At 36.0% G+C, this 16449-nt stretch overlaps 1 protein-coding gene across 1 annotated transcript in view; it reads right to left on the bottom strand.

The window, feature by feature from the left end:
• ADGRV1 (adhesion G protein-coupled receptor V1) overlaps window positions 1–16449 on the bottom strand; it is a 284803-nt gene that overhangs the window by 166759 nt on the left and 101595 nt on the right. Inside the window, exons 70-79 of the mRNA XM_075019382.1 lie at window positions 15903–16046; window positions 14478–14649; window positions 13957–14092; window positions 11474–12321; window positions 9388–9505; window positions 8334–8505; window positions 5457–5699; window positions 2643–3050; window positions 1451–1635; window positions 20–269 (exon numbers count right to left, since the gene is read on the bottom strand). Of these exons, the coding sequence (XP_074875483.1) occupies window positions 20–269; window positions 1451–1635; window positions 2643–3050; window positions 5457–5699; window positions 8334–8505; window positions 9388–9505; window positions 11474–12321; window positions 13957–14092; window positions 14478–14649; window positions 15903–16046 (2676 nt within the window). The remainder of the gene's footprint in view (window positions 1–19; window positions 270–1450; window positions 1636–2642; window positions 3051–5456; window positions 5700–8333; window positions 8506–9387; window positions 9506–11473; window positions 12322–13956; window positions 14093–14477; window positions 14650–15902; window positions 16047–16449) is intronic.

Here is a 16449-nt window from a genome sequence, read left to right as displayed (position 1 = left end):
AATTGCATTATCTTCAAACCTTGTTCTTCAGGGCAAGTTCTTTATCTCCAGTAAGGAACCACTGCTGACTGCTGTATTCTGTGAACTGTACAGATTCACAGTTCTCTTCTTGAGGAGGCGATAACACAACAGACACGTCTAGTAAATGTTCAGGTACTTGAATAGAATCCCCATCTTTTCCATCAAATCTGTGTCCATTGATTTGCTGAGGAAACCAGTTGTGAGCCATTATTGCAATGTAGGGGCAGCTGTCAAGGATATTTTTCCCTCTGTTAAAATGGAAAACCAATAGGGCTGGTAAGTGGAACTAAGTTTCACTATTCTTCTTAGAATGACTCTAAAATGTATTTGTAATTAATACTTTATTCCTCCATCAATTTTAGGCTTTATGACATTTAATTGACAGACAGTTTCAGTTTCTGTGAAAAAAAGAGGGACTGAATTATGCATTTCAGCTTCTCCATTTCCCTTCTGGGTTTTGCTCACCATGACCTGCAACCAAAATCCCTCCGTAGTAAAGTAGGTTATCATAATACTCATCTTTATAACTTCATGTAGAGGATGAGTCTACAAGAAGGAGAGGCATTAAAATGGATGACCTTGCTTTACCTCTTTTTCCCAACAGATGATGTAAAAAAACTTGGAATAAAGAATTTGAACTTTCAAGTTCTGACACTGTTCAGGATATTTTTTATATTTATGCCATTTACTGTCATTTGGCTGAGATGGGCCTCATAATCCCTACAACTTAGGAAATGGCAAGAAAAGTTACATCTCCAAAAGAAGATGAGATAGAAATCTAAACTATGCTGATTTTCTGAGTGAAAAAAGTTGTTTTGTTTTGGTTTTTTTCCTAAATTCTACTACCAGTTGTTTAATAGATTCACAGTGGGAGAAACCCACTGTTTAAAACCACCTGTCTCATGAAAGAGTGTCATCTATTTCTGCAGTCACCTATTTCCCCTGTCCATTAGCCTGACCACAGGGTATTGTGCACTGGCAGACAAAACTAGTAATTTCAAAATAATGTTCAAGTGAGCAAAACCAAGCACATAGAAATTACAAAATGCCAGTAGAAATTTTGGGTTACTTACTCTCATCTAAGTGTTAGAACATAGCTCTCCATCATACATTTACATATTATTTTCTCAGTAAGATAAATGAATACTTTTCCAGGCAATATTTGAGCTAAAGGTAAATTCATACATCCCAGATCTCCCGACTTGTATTGCCACAGCTACTCCCTATCAGTGTACCAGTTATTTGTGACACCAGCTCACAGTGCCAAGGTAGTGCTTTGCAAGATTGTGACAGAGTGCAACACATTTTCACTTAGGTAACATATTAGATGATAGACAAGTCCCTTTTCTAAAAATGTCATTTAAATTTTGACTATATTGGTAAGTTGTCTTGTATTTCCAAAACATACTATGAATTCAAGTTTACTAACCTTTCTCCTGGTGATCCACACATTATCCCAGTTAACAGGGAAAAAGCAAACTTCTCAGTCACCTCAGCAAGCAGGCTATATCCTCGTGTGTCCTCGCGTTTTGGGCTAGCCAGAGCACAGAGTATTTCATAGAAAAGACTTCTACTTTTATCAGTGAGTAACTGTTTTTCACCTACATCTGTAACCTAATGAGAGGAGAAGAAATCAAACGTTTTATGCTTATAACATTTCCTCATGTTGAATGGTTTAGCAATACCTCCATTTTTATCCCAATGTTCACTCTGAAAGTTCAGAATATTTTTTCCACCCTCTGATCACTGCTGCCAAGGTGTGACATGCAGTCTGTGTCAAAACTACATAAAGATATGCTTACTAATAGGGATTTGATTATTAAAGAAACCATATGGCACTTTTCATTCTTTCAGAAATCAAAGATTGTTGAGCCCTGAGAATTTTTGATATTTTTCTCTGTTTTCCATGTCAAAATGGTAACAATCACAAATGAAGTGTTGTTCATCAATATTGTTATACTGCTTTGTGTCTAGGTATTTAAACATTTTCCAGCTCCTGTACATTACTCCACAAGTCCAGAAGAGCCAGAAAGCTGTAAAATTAGTCCCAGAGTTTTCACAGAACTTAGTGCAATGCTGAAGTGCTCAGCTGCCCTGCCAACCTGACTCCCAAAGCTACTGCAGGAAAAAAGGCAAGCTGCATGCCTAATTAAGAGCACAGCAGACTCCAGCTGACCCTGGTAGGATTTGCTTGTGTGTTGACTGCAGTCAGTTGTGAAGATATGAGCAAACCTTGAGCCTCACTGTCTTATGCCAGGGCTAAAACCAGTAAAGATGTGGCCTCAGAATCAAGAAACCATAATAAGCTCTATGAAAGTATGGGCACCAAAAGGAAAATTTTGCACAGCAGAAAAACTTGAGCTATAGGTACATATGCAAAATTAATACTGGTTGCTCTTTTCAATCTATTTGATTTTTGATTTCCTGCCACCATCCTAACCAGTGGCAGATGAAGTTCTTCCTTGATTGTGGGACTTCACAACTTTTATTTTTACCTTTGCAGCCTGTGGCCCTGAGTCACTGCTGTGGATGCTAACCTTGATCTTATCACAGGCCTACATGTTATTATACTCTTATTATAAAAGTCTTTGGTCATTCAAGAAAGAGCAGGAAAGGTTTACCTTATCTATTATATGCATCACAGCAGTAAGCTGCTCTTCTGTAGTTTCTGTAGCCACTTTGACATTCAGATTCTGGAGGACTCTGCGTAAAATGGTGTCATCAAGTGGCTGATGCAGTTGGTCAATCAGCCCCCAAACTGGCAAGGAGTCCAAATCCGAGACAATGGTGACGTTAGCAATACCATACATGTCACCTACTCTGGCACCGCCTGTGGGGTTAGAAAGTACAACCTGGAAACGTTTAGGAAATGGGTTTAAAGATCCTGTCTTTGGAGTCAGGGTCACCTCCAGAAATATATTTCTCTGTCCAGGTTCAAAAGTCAATAAACCTTCAGATCTGGCAAAATCTTGTCCTGCCACAGCTGGAGATATGAAGGTCCGACCAATAGGTTCAGGTTTTTGTAGCTCCTTAAAACAAACCAAAAGAGTTTTAGGTAACATTATGATAGATACAATTGTTCACAACCAGCTGCTGTAGAACACACATATTTTAAATGGGTAAAATTTAAATGTGTAAAAAAGAAGTCCTCTTTCAAAATGCAGTTAAGAATGATACAACTATTACATTAAAAGAAATATCTCCCTGAAATAGCAATCTATCACTTGTAGTCAGTGACAACCTAGGGGAAGATTTATACATATTGTCAACAGTAAACAGGAATCCTCTCTTTCTTTTCCAGAACAAAAAATCACAAAGCTTTTCTGGGTAAACAGATATTATAGAAATGTTAGCACATCTGTAAGGTGAATTCCGGAGGGATTGATGTAGGTTTATGTCTGCAGCACGAAGTTCCTCAGTTCAGGGTATAGACAAGCATTACAGATACATAAAAACTAAACAAAAGCAAAGCAAAGGTTTTGGAAATCTGTGCCCAAACTAGTAGCAGTTCATGATATTTTCAGTCCCAGTATAAATACTTAAAAGAAGAGCAATCCATTTAGGTCCAAAGGCAAAGCAAACACTATAGAACACACATGCAAGGCAGACAGATGAACTCCTCTAGGAATGCTATATGGCCTTATTTCCCTGTGAAGCAGCACTATTTTTACCTTCCATGAGGTTTGCAGATACTATTTCATTCTTCACATTCTTGCTCTTTATGTCAGTTGCCATAACCTTGATATTGTATCTGGTAATATAATAAACTTCCCTTAAGTGGAAACTAACATTCTGGGCTATTATTCAAATGTGTGATTTTTCAATAGTATTTATCCATTTAATAAGTACAGATTTATACTGACTCTTAAGTACAGGTCTCCTACTGTAAAAAACAAGGATTTTTATTTGTGAAATACTAGACCCCTTTTGAAAACATTTAGCTTTTATCAGTTTACTTATGGAATAAATCAGACATTTTTTGAGTTCACTGGACAACTTGGTAAATCAATGCAGTGTGTATCTGTTCAAAATTGCTCTCTACCATAATCGCATCATCTGTGTAAATTCCAGTGAGAAGTTTCCTTTTGTTTATCCCTTCCAGCTGAGAATTAGGAGACAGGGAAATAAGTGGCAATAAAAGCATTAGTGACAAGAACAATGTTTAAGAAACCTTTGTAGGAATGAGATAAACATCTGTTTAGTTAGTGCCTCACACTTCCTGTCTGCCGTGACTTCTTATTTCACAAGCATCAATAGTACCAAAACTTTGGTACTTGTCCATGCACCCTCAAAACCCAAAAATGTCCAAAGAAGGGCTGTTATGTAAAAAATACAAACAGATAAGGAATTGCCCCCTATATTTTAGCTTAGATATACATCAGGCAATAGCAGTTTCTTCTCCATTTAACAGCTAAATTATAATGAACTCCTGGCTGGAAAGAATGTGAAAATTTGTTACCACACAATCTAACTAAAAAAATTCCCAGCTACTGTATAATAAATGCATGGAAACACCATGTAAACCTAAGCAGTTAAAATAGATATGCATGTAATATAATAATAGACTGCAAACCCTTTTGTTATAAAAGGTGAGTACAATGCCTTGTTACAATAACCCTCCCCTGAAATAAAGCTTTTAGGCAAAAAATCCCACATATTCAAAGTAGATCAGGCTAAGCACTATTCCAATGCAATGGCAAACTTGGAGGAATCCCTCTTGCAGCCTGTGACCCGATGTTGGATTCACAACTATAAGGAAGTGGAAGGAAATATGTTTTTGCAGCTGTGTTACTTCTGCCAAAGGAGAATCTTCATCATCTGTCAATAATAATGAGGTACTCATTTAGAGATAAAAGGGTCAACGGTTAGAAGAGCCTGGTGTTACAGCTGTAAACATAACAAAAATGAATGGGGGTGATAAAACTGACTATAGAACATGAGGTTTTCATTCAGAAGAACAATTTTCAACTTTAGTACTTCAAGAACATGGAATAAAATTTGATGAAAATTCTCTCTCTCTTTTCCTAAAGTATGCTCTGTGTAACAATAAATGTGTGATCTAACACAGCAAGCGTGTTGATATCTGAATCTTGTAGTCATACTCATGATAAAAACTTCAGAGAAAGAAGCCTCAAAAACTGGAGTCTCATAAGAACATTAGAACAAAGAAAAAAATGTATTTAATGCCTGACTGACTGTGGTCTTTGAGGTTACTGGAAGGTACTATGAACAAAATCACTCTTGACAATGCAATAAGAACAAGGTCTTTTTACTAAGGGAAAACCAAAGAAGCTAGACCATATAGGCCCAGCAAATGTTTGACCATTTCCTGAAAAAATGCTAGTTACAGTCACTTTAGAGAATGAACAATGATTTAATGACAAAAATAATACTAAAATTAAGTTAAATAATAAAAATAATAATACAAGTCTTACCTGCATGCTGTAGCTCACCATTGTGGTTACGGATGTACTAGAATCTCTAAGAACTTGTAGACTGATTAAAGTTGTCTTCTTATAAGCCACAGCAAAACGAGATCCCACAGCAAAATATACTAAACCACGAGGATCATCACTTTCAAGGACTGTTATAAAAGCAAATCTGGCACTGCTGTTCAATGCAGCTCCTGTGCTTACAGCATACAGCTCAACAAAAAAATATGTTTCAAATTCAGGTACCTGTAAACAAGGAATGATTTTCATATCATTATAAGACCTACTAATTACTTTCAGCTTTAAAAAATATATATATTATTTTGTATGCACAATGGATTACTTGTACTAACACTTACCACAAACATGCTTCTGAAATGTGCAGTAAGTACAATGAAGTATATCCTAAACATAATATTGTAACAGGCACCACTCTGTTATGTACACTAATGAAATCTCAGGTTTTCACACGGAACTTATTGCAATAAAGTAGCTATTTATATACTACATGTATTGTGGCTGTAAATTTGCCATAATATATGACAGTAATCTCTCCAAGAGCTCCAAATGCCACATTATGGATTTACATAGATGTATATCTTGTGAAGAATTTGCTCTTTCATTTTCTTTTTGCCTTACAAAAAGGTATGTACACACCTACTCACCTGTGGAAAAAAAACTGCACAGAAGTCTAAGAATGCAGTTTTGAAACTGCATTTAATTAACTTGTCTGTATTGAAGCACTGAACTCAAGTAGAGTTGTGAAAAACATTTTACATACAGCCTTATTACTTAAACACTATCATATTTATGCATGTTTTTACACGCAAATCTCAGTAGACTTGAATGCTTAAGTGCATTTATTGAAAATCCCAAGGCTTAGAGATACTATCTGATAGACTTTTGTGAGGCTTAAGATATAGAGAAATCTGTTATTCTGGAAATACAGACTATTGAATTTTAGTGTTCATATATCAAAGAATTAGCCTAGTCAATTCTACATTCTTAATGCTTGTTTATTGAAAATAAGGTAGCAGTATTAAATTATAGTATGACATTCTGCCTCTTCTTTGATTTTGTACCTACAATACAAACATAACATGTTTAGAAGTAGAAATCTGATTGCTAAGATTCCAGAAATCATTGGAAATATATTATTTGTATCTATTACATGGAGTCATGAAGAAGCAAACTTGGGAAAAAAAAGTAGTTCTTTACAAGACAATAGCATTACCAAAAAATGATGATCATTGAAGACCATTGGGGTTTTTTTAGTAAATATAGCTTTTTGTTTCAGCTCTGGATTTTTTTAAATCCTACTTTAATTCTAGGAAAGCAGGATTCAGCTCCTAGCTAATGAAGTCAGTACAGCTGACTAAGTAAAAACTTTCAAAAGCTAGAATATGTCATACCATATGCCCTAAAAAATGTGAAATATTTATTGAATGTATTTATTACTCCATCATTTCATAATGTATTTGTTACTAATTTATAAGCTATCTTATGGAAGAAGAACTGGAAGAAGAATTAGGAAATATTTGGGGGGTTAAATAGCATATATTTTTAATTGAGTTGTTGTTAAGTAATTCTTTAAATGGAATGATCTTGACTAATTGATGACAGGCACAAATTTACTGGAATGCCAGAGGGAAATTTAGCCTTCCATTAGCACCTGTTAGAGTGCCACAGGCTTGTGCTTCATGTGGCACAACTGCATGTCTCTGCAGCTGCTGCACTGCTGTCATTAAATAATGATATCACTCCTTTGGACTAAACAGGTTCAAAATTCCAGTTTACTCAGCAAGGCAGCCTGTGCCCCACTCATGTATATATTTTATTCATTGGCTCTGTAATGTAAAAATAACATCTGAAGATGAAGAAGGAAAATGGTCTTCTTACTGAACCACGAGGATGTACTCTGCTCCCTAGTGGGAAATCACTATTCCCACATCATCCAGTTTGCATTATTTTCTAGAATGTAGTCAGAAAAAACATGGAAACCTTCTCATCTTGTCATTTTCCATTCCCCAGACCTCAGCGTTGCCACTAGCCTGGCTGTTAGGATACTTTCTTGTCAAGTTTCAAACTCTCCATTCTGAAAGAATGGCAAACGTTAATCCTTCCTTTCTTAAGGGACTACTCTAAACACTAGGTGTTCACATAGACATATTTTTTACTTCTCTTTTCAATAAAAATGACTGAATGCTGTGCTTTGTGTTAGTTCAATGACGTCTGCATTTTTGAGTGCCAGCTGGGCCTCTCAAGGCTCTTAGGCTTAGGCATACCCAACTGACAAATGCTAAATGGCTTTAGTGGATGATGGCTGCTAAATTGAACTTCTCTACTCACAAGATGGATGTGCACAGTGACAGATTTTAAGTCACTCAGAAATTCTTATGCAGCTTTATGGTTGAGTAGAGTTTTCACAGATCATTGTGCTAGATTTAGGCACACAAAAATTGCAATAAAAGTTTTTTGTTGAATGACATGTTATTACTTACAGGATAGGCTTTCCATAAGCCACCCTGAAAAGTGCTTTGATAGGTGAAAAATTCACTGTGTGAAGGACAAAAGTCCAGTATACAAATATATATCTCATCGAAATAACTCTACTCTTTTTTTCTTATTGTTCTATAAAAATTTGAGATCTGCAATTTACTCTTCAAACTAAATACTCATCTCCTTTCCAAAATTCTATCAGTCACAATGGAGGTAGTACAAGCCTGTAAATAAACATGTGTTTGCAAAGTAGCTGGGCAGAGGTGAAGTTACCATCTTCAAACTGCACATCAGTTCCTCTGGATCAGAATGTTTTTTTCATCTTGATAAACTGCAATTCAACATCATAGTGCTGTACATAAATGAGCAATAATTACTTACATTATCAGGTTTTATTTCAATGGAGATGTTGCACATTGTTTGACCTGCCATGCAGGTAGTAGTTCCCAGCACAGATACAAGTTCGTTCTCCAAGTTCATGCCATCTTTCAGAAGGACAACAGCTGTTTTATTAAAGGTCACACGCCAAAAGATCTTCACATCTTCAAAAGCCCTATAAGCAAATCAAAGGAGTATACACACACTGAAGGAGAGCACTATTGCTTTAGGAAACATAAACTATAAAGGTAACATATGTTTTATGTTACTATTCAAAACTTACACTAGGGAACAAACTGCTTTAGGATGAAAAATTCTCTCTTTTTATTTAAATTCCTTCCTTTAAAATCTGTTTAGATTACCAAAACGTAACACGGGAAGAAAATAAAGCAATTACAGACACCCAGATTCTTCTCAATTTTTGTTTCAGAAAACATGAGATTAGCTGAATAAGGGACAGTGGTCCCTGGAAGACAAGGATGTGCCCAAGTACTTTTCTTAATACTATAGTAACCATTTGTCTGGAAAGCAAGGCAGAATTTGTCTTTCCTATAAGTTTAAGGAACTTAGTGTATTTGAGCATATTTGTTTAAAGTACACATAAATGTGCAACATATGTATGTGTTAATTAGAAAAAACATAGTATCTGTGTGAGCGAAGACATAAATATAGTACTGACACTTAAGTAACTTCTTCACTGCTCATTTTAGTATTCATACCTACTTATATTACACAGGGAGATGAGAATTTGAGTTACACTTTTAACAGTGCAAATACTTTACCTTAAGAAAAACTTTCACACTTGCTGCCTTAAGGTATAAGTTGGAAAATACTTGTTTTTTCCATTTCTGCTTTATAACAGTGTAGTGACAGACCTAATCACATTCTCAACTTAAAAGCCCATTTGCCAAATTCTGGGAAGTTATTAAAGGAGCTGAAAGGCAAAGATTTATTATAAAACTCTATGATAATGTCTTCCATTAACAGCAGCTTCTGTGATTCAACACAGCATACTATAGAGTGTGGGAATAGCACTTGAATCAGCTGTTGCCTGCACCTGTTCGGTTGCCTTGTGACAATCAGCAGCACCTCTCTGTTTTCTGAGTCTTCATCAAGTACAAGACCGCTTTGTACTTCTGGAATGAATCCCAAAATGCCATTTTGGAGATCACTTCCTATACAGGAAATAGTCCATGAAAGTAATTAGCAAGAAAGTTAAGCTGAGACTACATTATGATTTTAATATGAATAACTGCTAAAAAAATAAAAATCAGGTATCAAAAGCATGCTGCAAAGTACCACTTGGGGACACCTCAAGAAAATTTATTTTACTATTTCTATTCTTAACTTACATTCCATACTTATCTACAACTTCATATGTTGGCATTTCTAAATTTTATTTTAACCATTAGAAAAAGTATTTTTGAAAGTAAATTCCTTATGAGAGTCCTGCACATAAGCTTGTATTTTCAGCAGCATTCAGTAAACTGGCTGAATTCTGTGTCCCTTGACTTCAAGAGATTGGGTGTTACAGTAGTCTAGAACCATGCCAAATGCCTTGCTTATAATGCCCTTATGAGACATCACTTCAGCTATTATTATTTTATGTTTACCGTAACCCTTAAAACATATTCTTTCCAAACAGAAATGGGCCTCAGCATGCCCCTAGATGGACAGCATTGACATACTAGGTTATGGGATAAAGATGGGCTTCCAAGGACACGACTTTAGCTTTCTTATTCATCCCACCCATAATGTTGTTGAACACATTCATTTTCCCAAATCGTTACATCAGCTTTTCTCCTGCATCTTTAATTCAGTGTGTGGAACTAGGGAGCTGCAAAATGCTGCATTGTTCTCATGGGAATGTAAATAACTTCAGTAAAAGAGCAGTGGGCGAAAAAAACCCAGGGTTAATGAGGGGAAACTAATGTCTTCACAGTGTCCCATTAAATCTTGCTTCTAAAGGATTTCTCCTTACAAGCAGTGATGGCTCTACTCTGCAGTTGAAAAGGCAATCCACTTCCCACCCAGTGCTTATTAAATGTCAATATATATACTGAAGATTAACAGAAACAGCGTGTTTGCTTATGCGTATGCACAAATATTTACCCTGTGGTATCTATCTGTACAGTTAAATGCAGATACATGCTTTGACTCTTCCTCTTAATGTAAGTTGTCTCCTGACCTTACTTTATGTACTCATTGTACTCAGGGTGCAACTCTAGAGCATGTTAATACATTCTGTGGGATTCAATACAAGTTCAAATTCCAACCTGTGCCTATGCACATACTTCTCCAGTTGCACATACGGGCTACTGGTTACTTGCATGGTGAATTCTAGAGACAATGCACATAAAGCAAACATGTTTTGTATGGTCTGCTCTTGCATAAGTAATTTTGGTTGCTGCATAAACTCATCCAACAGCACAGTTTAATCCTGGTTCTCAATATCCACCTTGTTTTTTTAAGACTATCTAAATACACAAAACTTCTAGTATATGTTGGACCTTACATATAATTTTCTTGATTAGCCTAAACTGTTTCAACTCCCAACTTGATTCTAAAACTTAATCTATCTTGTGGTTAAATTGGTTTATATTCAATTGATAAGTCTGATGATAGATATCTAAAAGCTAAATGCAGTGACTGAGAGAAAAATTCTTCCCTGATGTCCATGTAAGCCTATTCCTATCCTCCATCCCCAGAAGCAGAGGATGACAACACTGCAGATAGGAACTGCATAGTATCAAAGAATGAAAACAGAAACTGTTTTTTGTACTTTGTACAAACTCCATACAATGTAAAAGTGACAAAACGACAAATAAAAACAAAAAAGCCTGCAATGCTACTACATCTGCAAGAAAAATGCTCAAGCTTAGTGTTTTCCCTTCATGAAGGGGACAGAGATAGGCAGCATCCATAAATGTATTTTGAACTATGTTGCTAAGGGATGCAGGGTGGGTTTGCTGCATTAGACGCTTCCTCTGATCTGGAAAACTCAAGATTTGGGAATAGAATACCCTGGTTATTATCAAATAGAAATCCAATCTTTACATTAAAATTGCTATGAGAACATACAGTTATTTACTACTGTTGAATTCAGATGTATTTACGAATTTTCTAGGGGAAAAAAATACTACCTGCAATAATTACTGTTGCAAAAGCACCAAATCCATATTCATCCTTTCCTTCCACAATCTGAGCTCCACGTTCAGGATTTGAGAGGAAAACATAAAACAGTTCCTGTCCTTCGGGCTCATCATCATCAAAAATTTTTATGGACACCTTGTTTTCTCTTTCTCCATCCAGCAAAGTCAGAGAGATTGACTGTTCCTCAAAATCTTCTCCTTCCACTGCCCATGTGAAGTTCGATTTTTGATAAACATTTCCAAAGGGGTGTGAATCTACTCCACTCTGTGCACTCATTCCCCCAAAGGTTTTAACAGTTACTTCAACATCACCAGTAAAACCCTTGGTCCTTCTGATATGAAGTATCACTGTATTGGGGGTACTGTTGTTTGTATCTTCTTCAACATAAATAAACTCCGGCCCCAAACTTAGTATTCCATGAAGAATATCATTAGCCAGGATATTAACTGTTGCAACACTGAAAGCTGGATTCAAACGTGGACTCCAGGCAGGATTCACAGGTTGAACATCCAGAATTTCCACAGAAGTCAAATTTACAAAAAACAATTCTTGCATTTCAGACACAGTGTCATCAATTATTGATATTTCTATCACAGCACTTGTCTGAAAATGTAAAAACATAAGCTCTCCATTGTAGATGGGTATAAAGTCCTCTAGTGGTTTGGCACTTCCTGGAGTGGTCTGATATGTTAATTTAGTGAGATTACTTTGAAAACCAAACAATCTTTGGACATGTAGTGTGACTGCCTGAACATCTTCTTCAACTGAAACAGATATTGAGTTAAGAGCAAACTGGAAGATCCCCATTGGCTCAATTTCAGCTATTGTAAATCCTGATCTGAAACAGAAAACATATCAAAGTTGAGAGAGGAAATATGAAGTATGAAAAGTAAAACACTCAAGCAGATTAATTTCCAGTGAGCAATCAATGGTAGCTGTAAGAAATTGGATTTAAAAAATGTGTAACAGTAGAGGGAAGAAATAGCAGCCATACAAAGCAAGATGTAAAGATGTTCCCAGACAAATGTTTTTCCAATGATTGGATCAAACAGCCCTCCACAGGCTTAATGCATCCTGAGTCAGCACAGGGTACAGAGTAAAGGATAAATAAGGTCTTCCTGAGAAAACAGAGAGGCAAAGGGCAATATGAAGACTTTCTATTGTGGACACAGTGCAGGGAGATACATCACAATACAGCCACTCTGAGTAATACCAGTTTTAACTATTGAACAAACTTCCTGTACCAAGGGAAAACTGTGGAATAGACAGATGCTAGCAGATCTACAGTTTTAGCCAGGAAGCTAGAGAAGGAAGGGAAGTTATTTTAAAACTTACCATAGGGCTTTGAAATACTACCTGTCCCCCCCACAACATTACTCATAGTAATTAGCCCTATTATCAATATCCATTTAAGCTCTACTTTTTTCATATTAAATATATCCCCTTATTAGAAAATAAGCAGAGACTCAGACTCTCTGCTAAACTTTGGGTCTTACACTTACCTCTAGAACTGACCCATTTAGTGCTAGAGGCTACCAAATGTCACTACAACTACGGTGAGTGATTTTGGTTAACAAACTAGACCCTTTCCACCACTAAAGGAGACAAAACCCCTTCAAAATAATTGTCAGCTTTACCTCCTGTGGAATGTAGTCTTAAGTTTTCTAGGAAAGGTCATTCTTGTATACTCAAGGTATTTGACTCACAGGGTCAACAGGTGCCGTGAGGACACCAGTCCACAGGACAGCCAAGCCTAGGAGAAGGGGCCAGCCTCAGGAGTTTAGTCATCCAGTTCATTCCTTACTTCCTTCAGATTTGCCAGTGTAACTGCAAAATGGTGAAGCCAATACCTTTCTTCATACGCAGTGTTACTCTATGTCCATTCTTTTTATACCACTTTTAGGTATCAACAAGTAAGAAAGAATTAAAAGATAACAACTAGTGAACAGTAACAACTTAGCTCAGATGAAGACTACATTAAATGTAATGGTTTTGTTTTTAAGAATAAAAAGGGGGGTTTGTATAAATTAGGTATTTCAGAGCATTTCTTGTTTCATTTTATTCATTTTAAATAATGTTTGCTGTCCAAGATCTTCTAAATGTGGATTTTTAGGGGCACTAATGAAACCTGTTAAGAGTTGCTTTCATTCTTCAGCTTCCTGGCTACAACTGTTGATCTTGGTTCTTCATTTTCTTAACTGTCTCCGTCATTCCAGACACATTCTAGGCACCTTGGATCCTAGTGATATGAAACACACTGGAATTGGAGAAAAGCCTCAGTTCTGATCAGGTCAGATCTGCAGTACTGACACTTGCTTCCACCTGAGACAAGACATACAAATTTATCAAAGAAGGCACTACAACTTGCCAGCTACCTGTAATTTAACAGGGATTTGTATAAGGTATATGCCTGTACACAGGTCATAATTTTCACAGCATCTGTGTGACTCAAAATTACAAGTAATATCCTTACCTCAGGCGAGCCCCACCAGACACATTGGTGTGCACTGCTGTTAAAGTGATGGCAAATGACTCAGGTTTATTTAGGCTTGGAGTAGCCTGAAATGAAATTACTTTACTTTGCTCACCAGAGGAAAACACAACAGTACCTGAGGGAAAAGAGTGAGAGAGAGCACAAGTCAAGACCACTACATAGGAATCCTCTTTTTACCTGAGAATGTGCTGAGATAGGGACTTTAATTACAATTCTACTCCCTTTAAGGAAGAAGAAATCTGCATGATAAGGGTCTTTCCTATATAAATCTGTCCTTCAGGGGCATAGCATTGTGCCTACCTCCCAGACATGTATCTATAAAGCTTAGTTCTTTTTTTGCTCATAAAATAATTGTATCCCTTACAGATAAAAATTAGACCATACAATTTTGTTCCAATGACTCTTCATTAATAGAGATAGCATGTAGAGGTACAAATAACTAAAAGGCAGTGTCACCACTTATGCAACTTTCATAGCTGTTTCCTCAGACAAGTACTTACCAAATGGAGGAGTAATACTGCCTGGCTGAGCAAAGTCAGTGATTTGGTCTGGTGGGTATCCTGAAATCCAGCTAAGTATTACAGAGCCGTAAACTCCTTTTCTGGTTATGACAGCCTGGCCTGTCCCTGCTACAATGTCTGTAAGTCGTAAAATCACAGATTCAAAGCCAACCTGTAGAATCATAGTAGATTTTGTTATAGAAAATGGAATAAAAATGGGCAATAACATATATGAAAGTGTACTATATACTGTAAAGTAGGCATTTTACAATAATTATGCATGCATATAGATGTATGTATGTACAAATATACATGCATGAGTGTACGGATATACATACTTCCTTCAAAACTCTTTAACAATACTTCTAAATCTTAGATTTCTGAGAATTAGGTCTCAGGGGAAAGGAACCAGTATGACTGATATTTCAGTACTTAGAATACTGAATATAGCATTCTGTGTCTGTTGTTTAAAAGAAAAAAAAAACCAAACCAACCTGTCCTTAATGTTCACAGGCAATAGCTGTAGTACTACATATATACACATAGGTCTAAAGAAAATTATTAATTGCGTATCCAATGAAAAGTAAGTTGTTGCCACATGACATTGTTCACAAAATTATTCTTGCTTAGTATGAACTACTTTTCTTTTTCTTTGAGCGGCAAATGGGACTGAAAGGATAATTTGCACATTCTAAAAGCAATGATAAATGGATATATGGTAGTAAACAATGTTTACAGAAAGATCATTTGAATTATGTCCAATTACAAATTAAAATACAAAACAGTGCTTCAAGACAATTAAAATCATGAAATAAAAACTTCAATAAAATTTAAGAGAAAAAACCCCAGCATGTTATTGTCTTTGCCTGACATACAAAAAAAGGGAACTTTAGCACATATGCCACATCAGAATAGGCAAATTCTCTTTGCTCACCCTCATAGAAAGTAGACAAATTAAAAATTTCCCACTCAGTGATTAGCCAAATGTACTGTCAACTGCATTAAAACCCAGCATGACCTCCACCTCTTTTTGCACGTAATGATGCATGCATGCTGTTATCTATTTTGGGGCTGCTATACTTAAAGGAATAACATTGTCCAGAAGTAGTTATTTTCCTTTAAGTCTCAGAACTTCAATTTCCATGTTAAAAAAAGTATAAATTAACCATAATATTTACACTATTTACATTTTATAGATGAAGAGAAATTTTCAAACTTTATTACGACATTTCTGTAAGAATTTGTATCAGAGAAAATAAAATATACAGTAGAAGTAATAACTGGAAAAGTCTTGTCAGTCATTAAATTGGTTGCAATGATGAAAACTTTAAGGAGTCAACTGAATTCTTATAGCAGCTATCTTTGTAATGAAGTGTATACCTTTCTTCTGTGGTACAAATGTCACACTACAGCCAGTCTACTGACCTGTGAATTGGCAGCTTCCTCAGGAATAAGCAGAACAGCAGACTTTGCTTTTCCTAATATTTTAGGCACATCCTTGGCACTTCCCCTAACCAGGCTTACATTAATCAGTTCCAGAGTAAAATTCAAGCCCAGAAAAATAAATGCCTTTGAGAGAGAGAATTTAATTAAAAAGGTAGAAATTTAATTCCACTAAAAACATGCTATCCACCAGTTCGAAGAATTAAGTAGAACAATCTGCAGATTTTGTTCTACTTGCATACAAAAGGCAGTGTTTTCAAGACAAATGTTTTCTTTACTATTTCTCAAAAGAAATACAGCTAAAACATCAATATTGTGAATGTGATTTACCAGCAGTTTGTTGGAATGTGAGTTTGTAAAGCAACTATTGACATTTTAATAAATTGTATCTAACACAGTGGGCCTCATCTTGATTTTAATCCTTAGGATTAAAAAGACATAAAATGGATGTAAAAGAATGTAAGTGTGGATGTAAGACTGTAATAATAATAATAAACAACGAGGGAACACAGAGAACCGCAGGTAAATT

The sequence above is a fragment of the Buteo buteo genome, chromosome Z (assembly GCF_964188355.1).
Source record: "Buteo buteo chromosome Z, bButBut1.hap1.1, whole genome shotgun sequence".
NCBI classification, from domain to species: domain Eukaryota; kingdom Metazoa; phylum Chordata; class Aves; order Accipitriformes; family Accipitridae; genus Buteo; species Buteo buteo.
This window is presented reverse-complemented; position numbering and strand designations above follow the sequence as displayed.